This window comes from Lissotriton vulgaris, chromosome 2_1 (assembly GCF_964263255.1).
Source record: "Lissotriton vulgaris chromosome 2_1, aLisVul1.2, whole genome shotgun sequence".
Classification (NCBI taxonomy): Eukaryota; Metazoa; Chordata; class Amphibia; order Caudata; family Salamandridae; genus Lissotriton; species Lissotriton vulgaris.
In genome coordinates, this window is record NC_141687.1 from 1189956323 (window position 1) to 1189971359 (window position 15037).

Sequence of the window (15037 nt, forward strand, 5' to 3'; positions counted from 1 at the left end):
TTAGATGCCATATTGTATCTAGATTTATGGGCCGATTATACTAAGCATCTAGACGAAAGACATAGATGGCCTGTTACCGGAACATGGGATGCCGAGTGCATCATGAAAGTAGAAGAAGCACTATGGAAAAAGAAAGCCAGACAATCTCAGAAAGACGCCATAGAATTTTGGCGTAAAGAATCACATAAGCGTGCTGAAAAAGCACTCCGTAGAGAAGACAGACTTAAAGAATCAGATAAGGCCCGAGAAAACGAATTAGTTACTGAAGGGATCCGAGTAAAATCAGAGCAAATAGACCGTGCACGAAATAATCTCGTAAATGGCATGTATTTAGTGGCCGAGGGTTCGCCTGAGGTCACTTCAGGGATACCGAAAAATCTGCCGCCACCATTGGTTCCAACTAAAGTAAATCACAGAACTACTAAAGACATATTCCTGAATTCCTATCTAGAGGATGGAGTACCCGCTTACACCAATCTGCCAGTCCGCGTCCCGCCTACCGACGGTGACGGAGGTGGCAACCCGCCTCCAGACCCTACCCCGCCATTACTGCAATCAGGTTTCCCCGTTCGACAGTCCTCCGTTCCTGCACCTCCACCACTTCCCGCACCTAAGATTGATATACCGAAACCTGATCCTACTAAAAGACAAGTTCAAGTACACATACAGACTCCACAGAGAGATAATGTCCAAACTTCCGCCTCAGGAGGTGCGACCGGGGGTTACCGGACCCCACCAGCAACACACAGATTACACCTTAGGGACATACAGAATCCGTTCACGTTCCAATCACCCCGTCTCGACATGCTCAAAGAACCGCTTCCAGTTTGCAGATACGATCCAGTACCCGGCAAAGACGATAGGATGTTGATAGCATCACTACGATTGCGACAAGCTACAGATTATCTAATATTGTTCTCAGGAATGAAAGAACACTTAGATAGAATATACCATTTTGTCCAGACTGGGGAAGACCCTGAAAGTATTAAAGAGGCCATGGCACATCAGAAAGTTGACACTCAAGCATATATATTACGTTTTTTCATAAATTGTCTAATAAGAGAACGAGACAGGCCTGAGACAGAACAGGATGAAATAGAGGCACTCAACAAGTGGGGTCAAAATATATCCGAAGGAAAACATGATAAAGGGGGTTGCATAGCCAGTATGTACAAGAGAATAAGAAAAGCAGTGATAGAAATACACGAAAAAGAGAAAGAAAAAGCTTCCGAGGAGGAGGAGGAAGAATCTGAAGAACAAGAAAAAACTACAGACACGATAGCGTATGTAGGTAAGGGAACTTACCTTAGGAAAAGCATTCGTCCAGAAAGCAAGAGAGTTTTTCTCTCTGGCATAACAAAACCGAATTCTCCGGAACATCAGTTCCAAGAGACTGATAAAAGGCTTCGAGAACGAATGGGGTACCATGTACTCAATTCTATGGATGAACAAGACCTAGCCCGGTCAGCAGTACTATGGGCTGACAATCCGAACATATATAATGATGACACAGTAGCGCAGACATTTCTGAACCTCTCCCCAGACGAACAGAAATTAGCAGGTGTATACATGATTCAGCACCTTCTCACGTTATACAGAAACCAACATTCTGATCCAGGTCCCTTACACAATATATTAGAAGCATTACTCATGGACAGATGGAGAGGTCTAAGTACCAAGTTAATACAAATAATTCTAGAACAAAGACATAGATATAACACTTTCTTAAGTACAGAATATGTTCCCGCTCCGCCCCCAGAAAGAAAAATGTATCATATGGAGCGTCTGCATGGCATTGAAAGTCAGAACCCCTTACGGGAAGTGCATCCGGTTATGGGAACCGATAATAACCTGAAACGTGTGTATGTACACACGCCTCTGACCAAGTTAGAACTATTGGAAATGAAGAAACTAGTACCCTGTCATGATAAAGACCCTGCAGGTTTTCACAGAGAACTTAAAGATATGTTACTGATGGGAGATTACACATATGAAGATATCATGAAAATGTTAAAGGTACTGCTGCCCACGGGCATCTACGAGAAACTCAAGGAAAAGGAGTGGGAGGTGGGAGACAAAAAGATTGTATGGGCAGAAATAGAAGACGAGGAAGAAAAGCGTACCCCAGGGCTAGGCCTTGGGGAGAAAACTAAAGCATTACCAGGTTTAATAGTACAGGTTCTGCCAAGATTACTGACAACTAGAAAGGAAGATTGGGACGCAATTTCGGCCTGTAAACAGAAGCAAGATGAAGATACTAGCGACTTTTATTCAAGATTCGAGAAATGTTTCATTATTAATAGTGGTCTTAAACCAAGTAGCGAGTCGTACCCGCATCTTTTTGTATCAAAGTTAGTCGAGAATTCCCTGTTAGCAGTTAAAAACCGTGTATACAAGGTTGAGAGTACATGGCAAGCAAATACGCCATCACAGATGCTACGAATGTTACAATATCATCAGAACAGAATCAGAGAAGAACAGGATCATGAACAGAAACGCATGAAAGACACGAAAATGAAAATGTTAGTGGCCCAATCAGTTCCAGCCGACAGCCAGAGAAAGGGTACGACCCAGACAGGTCACGCCGCAGCTCCCGTTAAAGGGACATGCAACTATTGCAAGCAGCCAGGTCACTACGTACATGAATGCCCAGTCCTGAAACATAATATAGCAACAGGCAAAACTAAGGAAAGACCGCATCCACCTAGACAAGACCAGGTCCAGCAACAGACTTCACAGAATACACAGCCTACGCATGTTTCGTCTCATACAGCACAGACAGTAGCGGTACCACAGACACAGCCCATTGCCGCGACTCAGCAAGTTTCACAACAGATGTACCAGTATGCCCAATCTGCTTACCCCGATTATCCACGATACACATGAAACAGCCTGGAGAGGGAAGTTGGCTTGCCTCTCATTGAGATTCCTTTAGATCAAGAGGGTCCTTATGTACACAGTCAAGTATTGGGAAAAGACAGAAAGTTTTTAATTGACACAGGGGCAAGCCGCACAACAATCAGCCATGATGAAGTTCCAGGGGCACCCCTCTCAGGCTCACAGAATGTTTCCCTTGGTTTTTCAGGACAACCTATTGTAAATGAGGTATCAGAACCAGTTCCCCTGGCTGTGGGTCCATTATCACGTGTTACAGACCTATTACTTACAAAATCATGTCCAGAAAATCTGTTAGGAATAAAGACATTGAAGGCTCTAGGAGCAGTGATATGTTGTTCTCCGGAAGGAGTTAGACTCTTTCTGCGAGATTTCAAGGGTCACTATGTATTACGAGAGTTTGATATCAGATTGAAAAATGTACCAGATCACCTGTGGGCACAAGGCCCAACCGATGTAGGCTGCATGCACATTACTCCATACCGTGTTACACTGAAACCAGGTGTTGTTTTACCGAGAATCAGACAATACAAGTTACCGCCTGATGCTGTAGTGGCTTTACTGAAAATCATTGAAGAGCTCATTGCCCAAGGAGTGGTCGTAGAGACCGACTCCAATATCTGTAATTCCCCTATCATTCCGATTCTTAAACGTACTGATCCCCATGCACCGCCAGTATATCGGCTGGTGATTGATTTACGAGAACTGAATAAATGCATCGTTCCACAGTACCCTGTGGTTCCCGACATCTCTTCCCTATTGACTGCTATTGATTCAGAAGCAACGTTCTTTACTGTAATTGACCTCAAGAACGCCTTCTTTAGTGTGCCTATTGATCCAGAGAGCCAATATCTTTTCGGATTCAGTTTAAATGGACGAAGTTTCAAATTTTCACGCGCACCTCAAGGATTCACAGAAAGCCCCAGCATCTATAGTCAAGCACTGAAAAGACAACTGGATTGTATTCAAATGCCAGTTAACACCGCCTTACTGCAATACGTTGATGATCTGTTGATCACCGCACGAAATGAACCCGAATGTGAACAAGCATCACTGACAGTTTTACACTTTCTGGCCGACAAGGGACACAAGGTGTCTCCTTCGAAGCTACAATTCTGTGTTCAGCAAGTTGTGTACTTGGGTCACTTGCTGTCCAAAGTGGGGAGACAGCTCACTCCTGATCGCATCCAGCTAATTGTAAATATGCCACAACCTCAGACACAAAAGGAAGTGCGGGCCTTTATAGGCCTCACCTCGTACTGTAGACAATGGATTCCTCAGTATGCATTTCTAGCTAAACCACTCATTCAGTTGACAACGCAGGAGGCAGCAACTTCGACTGCCCTTCCGTGGACTCAGGAACATACACAAGCCTTTGAAGAATTAAAGAAAGCTTTATGTCAAGCACCAGTTTTAGCGACACCATGTTACAGCAAATCTTTTACACTTTTTGTTACAGAACGTGATGGTACAGCGTTGTCTGTCCTCACTCAAGATCAAGCAGGTTCACATAAGCCTTGTGCTTATTTTTCAAGTACATTGGATTCAGTAGCCCAGGCACTCCCTGCGTGCTTAAAGTCAGTAGCAGCAACAGCACTAGCAATCAGACAGAGCGACTCAATTGTTTTAGGACATCAATTAACAGTACAAGTTCCACATTCTGTAGAGGTTCTTTTAAACAGAACTCAGACTCAACACTTGACTATAGCACGACTGACAGGTTATGAATTAACACTATTCCAGCCACACATAGAAATCAGACGCTGCAGCATTCTGAACCCCGCTACATTATTACCTTCAATAATGACAGATCCAGCCCCGCATGATTGTATAGAGATCATTAATGCAGTAACAAAGCCCAGACGAGACTTAACAGATGTTCCATTGACAAATCCAGACCTGACACTTTATGTGGATGGTTCATGTATGAGAACAAGTACAGGAGAATTAGTGGCCGCATATGCAGTGACCACTGAAACTGAAGTCAAAGAAACATATCGTATTGATACATTGTCTGCTCAAGCGGCAGAGCTTATTGCTCTGACCCGAGCCTGTATACTAGCCAAGAACAGAAATGTTAACATATACACAGATTCCCGTTATGCGTTCGGAGTCGTACACGACTTCGGAATGTTGTGGCAAGAACGAGGTTTCTTGACCTCTCACGGTGCCAAGATCCAACACGGTCCCCTCATTCAAGCACTGTTAGAAGCAATACATCTGCCTTCAGGCATATCCGTCATGAAGTGTAAAGCACATACTAAAGTTACAGATTCTGTTTCCCAGGGTAACGACCTGGCAGACCAGACAGCAAAACATACAGCACTGACTCACACTCAGACAACTGACGTGACAAAGACAATAGTACCGACACATTGTATGACAGTTAGGGATCCCGCCCTAGATGTAATCGATATTCAGACACATGCTACTGCAGATGAAATAAAGAAATGGACCGAACTAGGAGGGATCCAGACAGATCAAGGATGGATGACGAAGGGAAAATCTACATGGTTTCTCCCCGACTCTATGGTTCAAGTTATAATCAATACAGCACATAGTCCAGCACATCTAGGAGAGAAAGCGATGTTAGACAGTTTACAGAATCTCTGGTATAACAAACACTTACGAGCAGCAGCAAAACAGAAAGTGCGTACTTGCATGATCTGTTGTCAGTTCAATCCAGGTAAAAGCGTCCCTGTAGAGCAAGGTGGATTTCATCCTCCCGATCACCCTTTTGAAGTCCTCCAGATGGATTATATCCAGATGGACCGTTGTCGAGGATTCAAATATGTCCTCGTAATTGTTTGTGCACTTTCCCGTTGGACCGAAGCATATCCAGTCCCAGATTACACTGCTCCGACCACTGCCAGGCAGCTGGTTCGTGAATTCTTCCCACGGTACGGCTTGCCCCGTGTCGTGTATTCAGATAACGGACAGCCATTCTCATCCGAATTAATGAAGCAGGTTTCCCTTCTGTTAGGGTATCAGTGGAGATTCCATTGTGTCCGACATCCCGAAGCCGCAGGCCTTGTAGAGAGGCATAACCAGACATTAAAGACCCGTCTTGCTAAAGTTTGTAAAGAAAAAGGGGTCGACTGGATAGTCGCCCTGCCAGTTGCATTGTTCTATATGAGGATGGTCGCCCACTCGCGATCAGGACTATCCCCGTATGAAGTGGTTTTTGGCAGACCACCGAATATGTGGGGGACGCCCATACCGAAGAAAATTACCGATGTTGATTGTAATATGCTGACAGATTACCTTGCCTCCTTGATGTCTGCACTCCAATCATGTCGTTCACAGGTTGCCGCAGCCTTTCCTGACAACACAGATGTAAAGCCGCATGATGTCCGTCCAGGAGACCTGGTCCTAATTAGGAACTTCGACAGGAAAAGTCCGCTGGAGCCCCGTTGGAAAGAGCCGAAGACCGTCCTTCTCACAACGAGGACCGCTATAAAAATCGAAGGAAGAAAGGGGTGGATCCATACAAGCCATGTAAAAAAATACAATGAACTGATGCCAGGAAAAGACTCATTCACCCCTTCCAAAGACTGTATCGAATCTAGTGACTTTAAAATTCCGAAACAAGAGAAAACTCCCCAAGAAGAGTACAGACTGAAACTCCGATCTAGCAAGTCAGACAGTTTAATTGTTTAAGTCCTCCCCTAGGTGAATCGGTTAAATAGTTTCTGACATGTATCCCCTAGATCGAGATAGAGAGAGAGAGAGACAACTCAAGAAACGTACATATTGTAAATCACTCCGTAGTCACTGTATAGTGACATTATTGATTATGTTTTTTCTAAGCCTTCTGATTATTGTTGCTAGTATATTGCTTTCTATATATTACCCTATTTTCAAGCGTGAACAATCTGCTTATAATGACACTGCCGAACATTCCTTTAGTGAATTACCTCCCCAGGAACTTTCTTACAGACTTGCGCTGCGCAACAACACATTCATTAGTATGTTACATCACTCCCATCAGACTCACAACGCTACAAACTGCTGGATATGTGGCCGACTCCCTCCCTACCAGAAATACAAGGGAGTTCTGCCCCTCTTTCCGTACCCGTTCACACACAATGGCTCCTGTGGTGCCTGGTTTAGAATAATTAATTCCGTAGATCCTGATATTGCTGTTTTTAAAGGGAGCTGGGTTTGGGGAAACTTGAACTTAGTTCTGCTTAATGCCTGTTATCCAGACAAGAAGGGACTTCCCATTAGAATAGGAACTGATCTAGAAAATGAAGTATATGGATTAGGTAATTATACAATTAACCTTATGATTCTTACTGTTGAATCAGAAGCTGCTCCAGTTCTCCCTGCCATGTCAGTATTACCAGTCACGGGTGAATTATGTGTCAGTAAGAAGGGTTCAGTACACTTAGGTCATAGTAAATGTACTACAGTGGTCGAATTCAGTGACCAAGGTAAATCTTCTTTTAGAGCTACTCGTCATTCTTACTTTGTTTGTGGTCATACCGCATACATACGCTTACCTCCAGATTGGGATGGTACCTGTTACATTGCATTCCTTCTGCCACCTGTTTTTCTAGCTCCTCCTGATTATCACAGAAACACAAATCTAGTAAAGAATAGACTCCGAAGAGGTCTCCCGATTGTCGACTATACTGAAACGGCATGGGAGCAATACACAGATTTCAATAAAGGATTCTTTTTCTTCACAGGCCCCGTCCAAAATAGTAAACTAATCTGCAGATTAACTAGAACACTTGAAGCAGTAGTGAATGAAACTGCCTCCGCCCTGGGTAACTTAACAGAGGAGCAGTCCGCCATGCGGGTTGTTGTCCTTCAGAATCGTCTTGTTATTGACGTCATCTTGGCAGACAGAGGCGGAGCTTGTAAGGTCATCGGGTCAAGTTGCTGTGTTTTCATCCCAGAAAACGCGCCAACAGTATATCAAGCTATTACACGTCTTCATAAAATTGCAAATCTGATACATCAGAATCCAGGCACCTGGACGTGGTCCGGTTGGTTCTGGACAACGTTAACCGCTTGGGGATGGAAGATCCTATCCTTCCTAGGCATTGCTCTTGTCATAGTATTCAGTTGTTGCCTGTGCCTACAGTGTGGGCCAGCAATATGTGGACTGTGTGCCACATCGTGCATTGAACATTCCAGTTTTTTCTCAAAACGTGAAAGAAAGAAAGATGAGCAAATGATGTTACAAGAACAGACTGATCGATTCATGAGGATCGATATATCATGAAGGGTCCGTAGGGAACAAGGAGGGAATGAGGAAATATAAATTCTATGGTCAAGTAATGTTCCCTAGCGTGTCCCCACCGTCTCCATGTACCAGCTTAAAGTGCATGTAACTTCCCTCCTGTGCCAGCTATGAAGACGCAAATACATTTGCGTCCACCGTTAACATGTCCTCTTTCAGACCCACCCTGAATGGGTTGAATATTCCGTTTCCAAGTATGCCTTGCCAACGTCTTTTTATGGTGTACTCTACACGTTTTTCAGCTCTGGCAAAACTAGGCCCTGAATTCTGCCATCGAGCCTTTTTTCTCTGCTTTCTGACTCTGAAAGCCTCAGCCCAGGCTGTCTCTGTACTCGTGACCTCTGTCTTACTCCCTGTGCGGCCCATGGCGCTTAGCTCAGCCTGCTGCCTGCCAAGACTGTATTCAACCTTCGAATTATCTGTTCCGCTCCTCGAAACTGCATTCCTGCCTACTAGTTTAAGTAAACATCCCCCCAGCTGCAGAGCGAAGGGCCCGGCCTCACTGTCTCCATACAAGTAATTCATAGCCTCTGTTACCATGGAAGGCCCATGCCCCTCGCATCTCATGCAGACACTTAGGCGCTTATACACGCACTCACAGTCAGTATAGAATAGCTTCTGCCCCAGAGACCTTTCCCTCTAGATAGTATGGTTCCCAAACATCAGATATCAGATATGATAGAAGTACGAGTTGATCTGACATGCCAGACTTCTGTCTCTTTCCGCCAGTGTAAATGTCAAGTCCCCTGCACCCGTCTGTTTCACGTCAATCATACGTCATGCAGCTGCGCGCGCATCCATGCTTCAGATTTCTGCTGACATTACAAAATTCTGCTTTGTTGCCACCCACTGTGACACCTATCTGTGACGTTTCTAGTACACACCTCCATGTGCACGCCCGGTTCACGCCTTCTAATTACGTACCACTATCACGTGGATGCTGTTATCTTGTTTCTCTCAGCTGTTACGCCTACTACATTGGTTTCTTTAATGCAAGTCAAGTATATAAGCTATGTATTTTCAATAAAATATTGCTCTATCCCTTCCTGAACCCCTGTGGTTGCAGGAACATGATATCCAGGTCATGACCATTCCTTTTTAAGGAATAAAACCCCTAAGAACTCTAACACCACGGACTCTGCCTCTTTCTTTCCGATTGAGTTATTATTGATTAAGTACTTACCTGCCTAGAAATTAAGACGGTAAATCAAATATTTACCACACTTCTCAAAGCCACAGCTTCACAGGGCTGTGCTAAGGTGTTACAAACGAACTTGACTAGTTCCAAGACAGGACTGTGAGTTTATTACATGGTGATATCACACAACCAAACCATATACTAAACCACATTTCCTCTCAGAAGAGCACTGCTTGAAGCATGACGCTTTAAATTAAAACTCTTTTTGTTCTTATCTGCCTTTTCAGGGTTTTTCTATATTTAGATGAACAAAACTGTCGATTTCTGCTTCAAACCCAAAAAATTAAACACTGATATATATATTTATATATATATATAAATAAAAAAGTTGAAAACTATCTCAAAAGTCCTAACGCTCAAGAGGTACTTTTGTGGCAGGTATAGAACGAGTTTTAAAAATAACAGCGTGTGACACAAAGTGCTGAGTTGATATTCGGGATGTATTTGGGACGGCTACAGACTGACGTCACAGGGTGCCAACAAAGTCTTTCTATTGTCCGGAAAACTATTGTAGCTGGTTATCTGAGTGTTAGATTGAAGAACTATCCAAAAGGGTCACAGCATTCGTAAAATAAAGTAATTGTCCAGGCCTTTTAAAAAAAAATATTTATTCATTTGTTTTCGCACTTTCCAGGAACACACAACTATTGACACAATAACAGTTCATAGAAATGTGCATTAATGAACGTCCACGCTTAAATAACACAATCTGACTTAAACAGAGACTGCAGACATGTGGCGTGCTGCAGTCTTTAATGAGATGCGAGACAAGGAGTTGAATTAAAACATGTTAACAAAAGACAGATTTTCTTAGTGGAGGGTACCTCTCGTCCCACATATACCAAATTAGTCAAACAATTTGTATGAGTCCGACTTACATGTGGCCTCTGACAACAAAAATCTTCCATTTTGACCACCTCTCAATTTAGTGTCCAGTCATATATCCTGAACAAAGCTCATGCTTTTCCAAAGATGTTACTTCAAGGACCACTGAATAATTCTCCAGTTGGTTGGTCTTTCGTCAGTTTACTGGTATCAACTATAGAGTGGCAAGAAACCCAGTCTAATTCTATATATTTTTTATTTGATTTCCAGTTAATTGAGAAACATTTTAAACCTACCCTTTGAGAAAGCTTTTGTTTGGAAATGGGCAGATTAACAGTCTCAGTGACGATGAGGATTTATACTTTTAGATAAGGTGTGGGCCAATTTTTCAAAGTAGAAAATAACAGTAAGGGTCAAAGAAGCTTACCGTCGCCAAATGTTCCTGGCACGTCCATCCCTAAAGAGCTTGCAGTGTAATACAAATCCACAATTGAAACCTGGCATTTGATCACCAAACAAGTAAGAAGTCTGGGTTTTTATTTTAAATAAAATTATTATTAAATATATTGACAATTCATTTCTTCCAATTAGACTTTATAATTGATCTTCTAATTTGGCACGTGACACTTTATGTGACTGCCTTACTGATTTACTGTCAATGCCTTTTACTTTAAGTAAAATAAAAAAAGAGCATTCACTGACGGTGAATCATTTAAACAGGACCAAGAGGAGATGTCTGAACCACTGAGAAGTAAAATCAGGCCAGCGGAACAAGAACGTCGGTCATTCCAAGGACAGACTAGCTTTGGGGAGGAGGCCTGGCGGCCACAGCGAGACTGAAGAGAAAGAGCACTGGGCTGTGAAAAAAACAACATTTCCTGTACAGGTGGTGGGAGACGGGCGACGACTATCGTTGTATGTTTGTGTGTGTATATATTTAAGAGAGAGAGAGAGCTAAATCATTAACTTAACTCACTGTGAACACATGTTTAATGATGAGGTCCAGTTTTACTAAAATAATACGCAGAGAAGGACTAGAAGGAAATGCACAAATAGCCCCACTAAATGCTACACTCTTCTCCTGCTGCAGTGGGCCAGAAAGCTTACAGATCTGCACCGTTAAACTTTCTACAAATTCCCTGGTGCAACATAAACTGAAACTGCTGCTGTAAGTCTACATTGGCTCTGATAAAACATTTTGAACAACATTTAAAACACAACTGCGTTCATTTACTGTTCTCACACCCTCAAAATAGGGCTTTATGCATTTCTTTTTTGTTGACCTGTCCAAGTATCAGCAGCGGTGTTTCAGGTAGTAGGCGCATTTGTAAACTGCAAAGTCTACGGGACTTTGGTAGCCCAAACTCTAAGATTACCCAGGCAACTCTAGCAGCCGCAAATGAGTCCTTCACACATGGCAGGGAACGCAACATCCAAGTAAGCCCCTGTTCTGCCGGCTTGCTTCCTGCTTTACGTCTGGACTCCATCCAGCATAAACTGTTTCGTACAACTAAGAACAGCTTCATGACATTAGAGACAGGCGTCTATTAATGACAGTGCGTCCTCTTGGAAGTGAAGACATCAACTTTGTGTTTATCGGATGGATAACACAGAGTTCAAAGAAAAACAGCGCGCTCATGGTTTGGCGATATGCACTTCACTGTCCCCGTTCCCAGCAGTCGTTGTAGTGATAATGTACTGGGTCAACTGCTGCTGGTCTGCTACTTGCCGTTCTAAAGAGTCAATGTGCTCTGAGCTGGTGCTCACATTCTCCGCCAGGGATGGGTCCTGTTTCTCATCCAGGTCACTCTGTCCATCAGAGATCACATAGTGAGTCTAGAAAGCAAATGATTTCGTTATACAAATGAATTTAGTTGTCTGTATTTAAAAAAATGCCATACAATCATACTTTTTGACAATGTACGAAGGAATGAAAAAGCTGTCGACAGACACAGTAATGACAGTTTCCTTCCATTGGCTTTGATAACAGTGCATTGTAGCTGAGTAGAGATACCTTATTTCAAACTAAAACGCACCATCACATCTCCTCCTCAATATATCCCAGCTATCTACATTCCAAGCACCCCACGTGACTGCCATTACCAAACACCCTTATGAGCCAAGTAATATTTACCAGAGCTCAATGGATTACACCACTTTTAACTTAAAAAGTCCCTAGATAATTCTTTACTTGACTCAAACACAAACTTAAAAGTGCGTCATTTTTTCAAAAGATGAGACTGAACAATGCATTAGTTACATTAAAAGATTTTTATCCTTTCTTATCTTATCCTCTGTTGCATTAACCTAGCAGTGTCAAATTCTAATTCAAAATAACTTTATTCGCATTTCATAAATGAATAAAAGTTCACATAAAAAAAACCACAGCATAATGGTAAACAAGCACATTGTAAAATCAACAATTGCAATATTAAAAAAAAAGTACCACAAGTCACAGACATGACCGACGCAATAGGCTAGCAGCAAAATAAGCACCAAATAATTCATTTTCCACAAGTTAAAAATGGTAAAACACGTTTTTAAAATAATCCAATTAAAAGCAGCACCATTCCAAGACAAGCTCCCCCTAATCCCACAGTGATCTTGGGCTAATGTAAACGCATCCTTACAGTACATCAATAGATGATAAAAACAAACTATTAAAACAAAATCCAAAAGAGCAACCCCCTCCCCCCGCCTTGCTGATCAGTTTTCCTAATGTGCAGGACTGAATTTAGGAAATTCCCAATCATGTAACAAACGAAGAGGGTTTCAAGGGTATTTGGGCCATATGTATCAAGCCTTTTTCCCATTAGCAAACGGGCTGATTCTCAGAATCTGCCCGTTTGCGAATTGGAAAAAGTCTTTTGGGATGTATCATCCCAAAAGGCCATCGCAAAATAGATAATTGCAAAATGTGCAATTCTCCATTTTGCGAATGCAATTAAGGAATTGCAAATTGCGATTCCTTAAATGCAATTCTGGAAGCACCAGAAATTTGCTATTTGGCCTTAAGGAATTGCAAATTACCACCAACTTCAAGTTGGTGGTAATTTGCGATTTTCTTTAAAAAAACACTTATTTGATTTTTTTAAAGTGCCATATGTATGTATGTCCGCAAAATGTACACACATACATATTGCAGGGGAGCAACAGGGTATCCTTTTGGCACCCTTGCAATCTTGGAATTGCATTCTCAATTTGTGATTCTCTAATTGGTATTCGCAAATTGAGAATGTCTTCCCATTCATTCCTATGGACCTCCTAGCCCATAGGAATGAATGGAAAGGTATTCCGAATTGCGAATCTCAATTTGCGATTCGCAAATAAGGAATATGTAGATTCGCAACATTTTTAACAAATCCTACATACATTGCATTTTGCATTTCTCTAATTGCGCTTTGCTAAAAATCGCAATTTGAAAATCGCAAAACTCTTTTTTGAAACATATGGCCGTATATGACTATGAGAGCAGAGGAATGAGAGGATAAACAACATTTTATTAACAATAGATACATGAAATTTCTGTCTTATAGAAACGGCAGAAAAATAGAACGTGTGACATAGTTTGCATAGATTTTTCGTCACAAGAGCATAGCGATAATCGATTTAGCGAATATGCTTTTACTGGATAACCTACCATTAAGAGAAAAAAGTCCAGTCTCATTCTAGTTAATAAATAATGGTGCAAATTGTTTGAGATGAAAGAAAGGTAAGAGTTATTTATTGCCTGTAGCTGCTTTAGGCAGATTCCGATCAAAACAAAACCATAAGTTCACTTTGATTGCGTTGCCAATGATCAAAATCACACAAGCAGTGTCAATTGAGCAGCCCATTAAGTGCGTTTTTCTTTATTTTATCACCATCCCTTAATACCATTTTTCAGTCACATTTAGTACACAATATTAGTAGTTAGCTTCAGTGGAGAGGATTGTGTATATATGTGAATCTATGAAATAAACACTTCAGAACCTAGAGTGAGTGGCAAACTAGTGTTGAACACTTTGTGAAGATTCCTGGCATCATGGTTATTACCAAAACAAAAAACACTTCATCGATTGGGAAACGTTGGTCCTCACTATAACTACCCTAAGGTAACTTAATCTCATGCCCTCATCATGCACACATTTCTCATCAATAATTTAATTGCAAATGGTGCAGTGATATTATCAATGATGTCATAGAAGATGTTGTTAGAAATGGGGGATTCTAGTTAGCAGAGGTAGGTACCTTTGTCCAAGTAGGGACCCTTTCTTCTAGTCAGGATAAGGGAGTTACACTCCTAAAATAACCCCTGCTCACCCCCTTGGTAGCTTGGCACGAGCAGACAGGCTTATCTTAAAGGCAGTGTGTAAAGAATTTGCACATAACCAACAGTAATGCAGTGTAAACTCTACAAAAGTTCACCACACCAGTTTAGAAAAATATCCAATATTTTTATATACTCAAGACAAGACCAAAAATGATACAAATCCACAATATAGTACTTAGAAATCTTCATGATCAAAATCACCTTGAAAAACAGTTTCTTGAAGTCGATAGCTCCCTTTGGGGATATCAAGGCGTTGAGGAGATGTACACCATTCCTCATAGACCTGCAGTGCCACGACTTTCCTGCCCTTTGTGATCACTTGCTAATGCTGATCCAGTCCTGCTTTTTGCACGAACCAGACAAATCGAAGCAGAAGCAGCAGCAGCAGTGCGGGAGCACCGAGGAATACTGCTCTGCTCTGCTCTGAAAAACGAAAACGCTCAGAGTGGTCGAACCGCCCGAATTGTCCCAGCCCCAGCCCCAGCCCAGCTGCTTAGTCCTGGACTTTCCCGCTGCTGGTTTCCTAACGGCCGCGAGTTGTGCTCCCAGGCTG

The 15037-nt window shown here is 42.2% G+C and overlaps 1 protein-coding gene across 2 annotated transcripts in view; it reads right to left on the minus strand.

Annotated features, from left to right (window-relative positions):
* Positions 1-9938: 9938 nt before the first annotated feature.
* Positions 9939-15037, minus strand: part of PRDM10 (PR/SET domain 10) — a 1138198-nt gene continuing 1133099 nt past the window's right edge. For both annotated transcript variants that reach the window (XM_086956905.1, XM_086956904.1), the window contains exon 23: positions 9939-12008. In XM_086956905.1, coding sequence (XP_086813031.1) covers positions 11808-12008 — 201 coding nt within the window. In that variant the 3' untranslated portion in view covers positions 9939-11807. The remainder of the gene's footprint in view (positions 12009-15037) is intronic.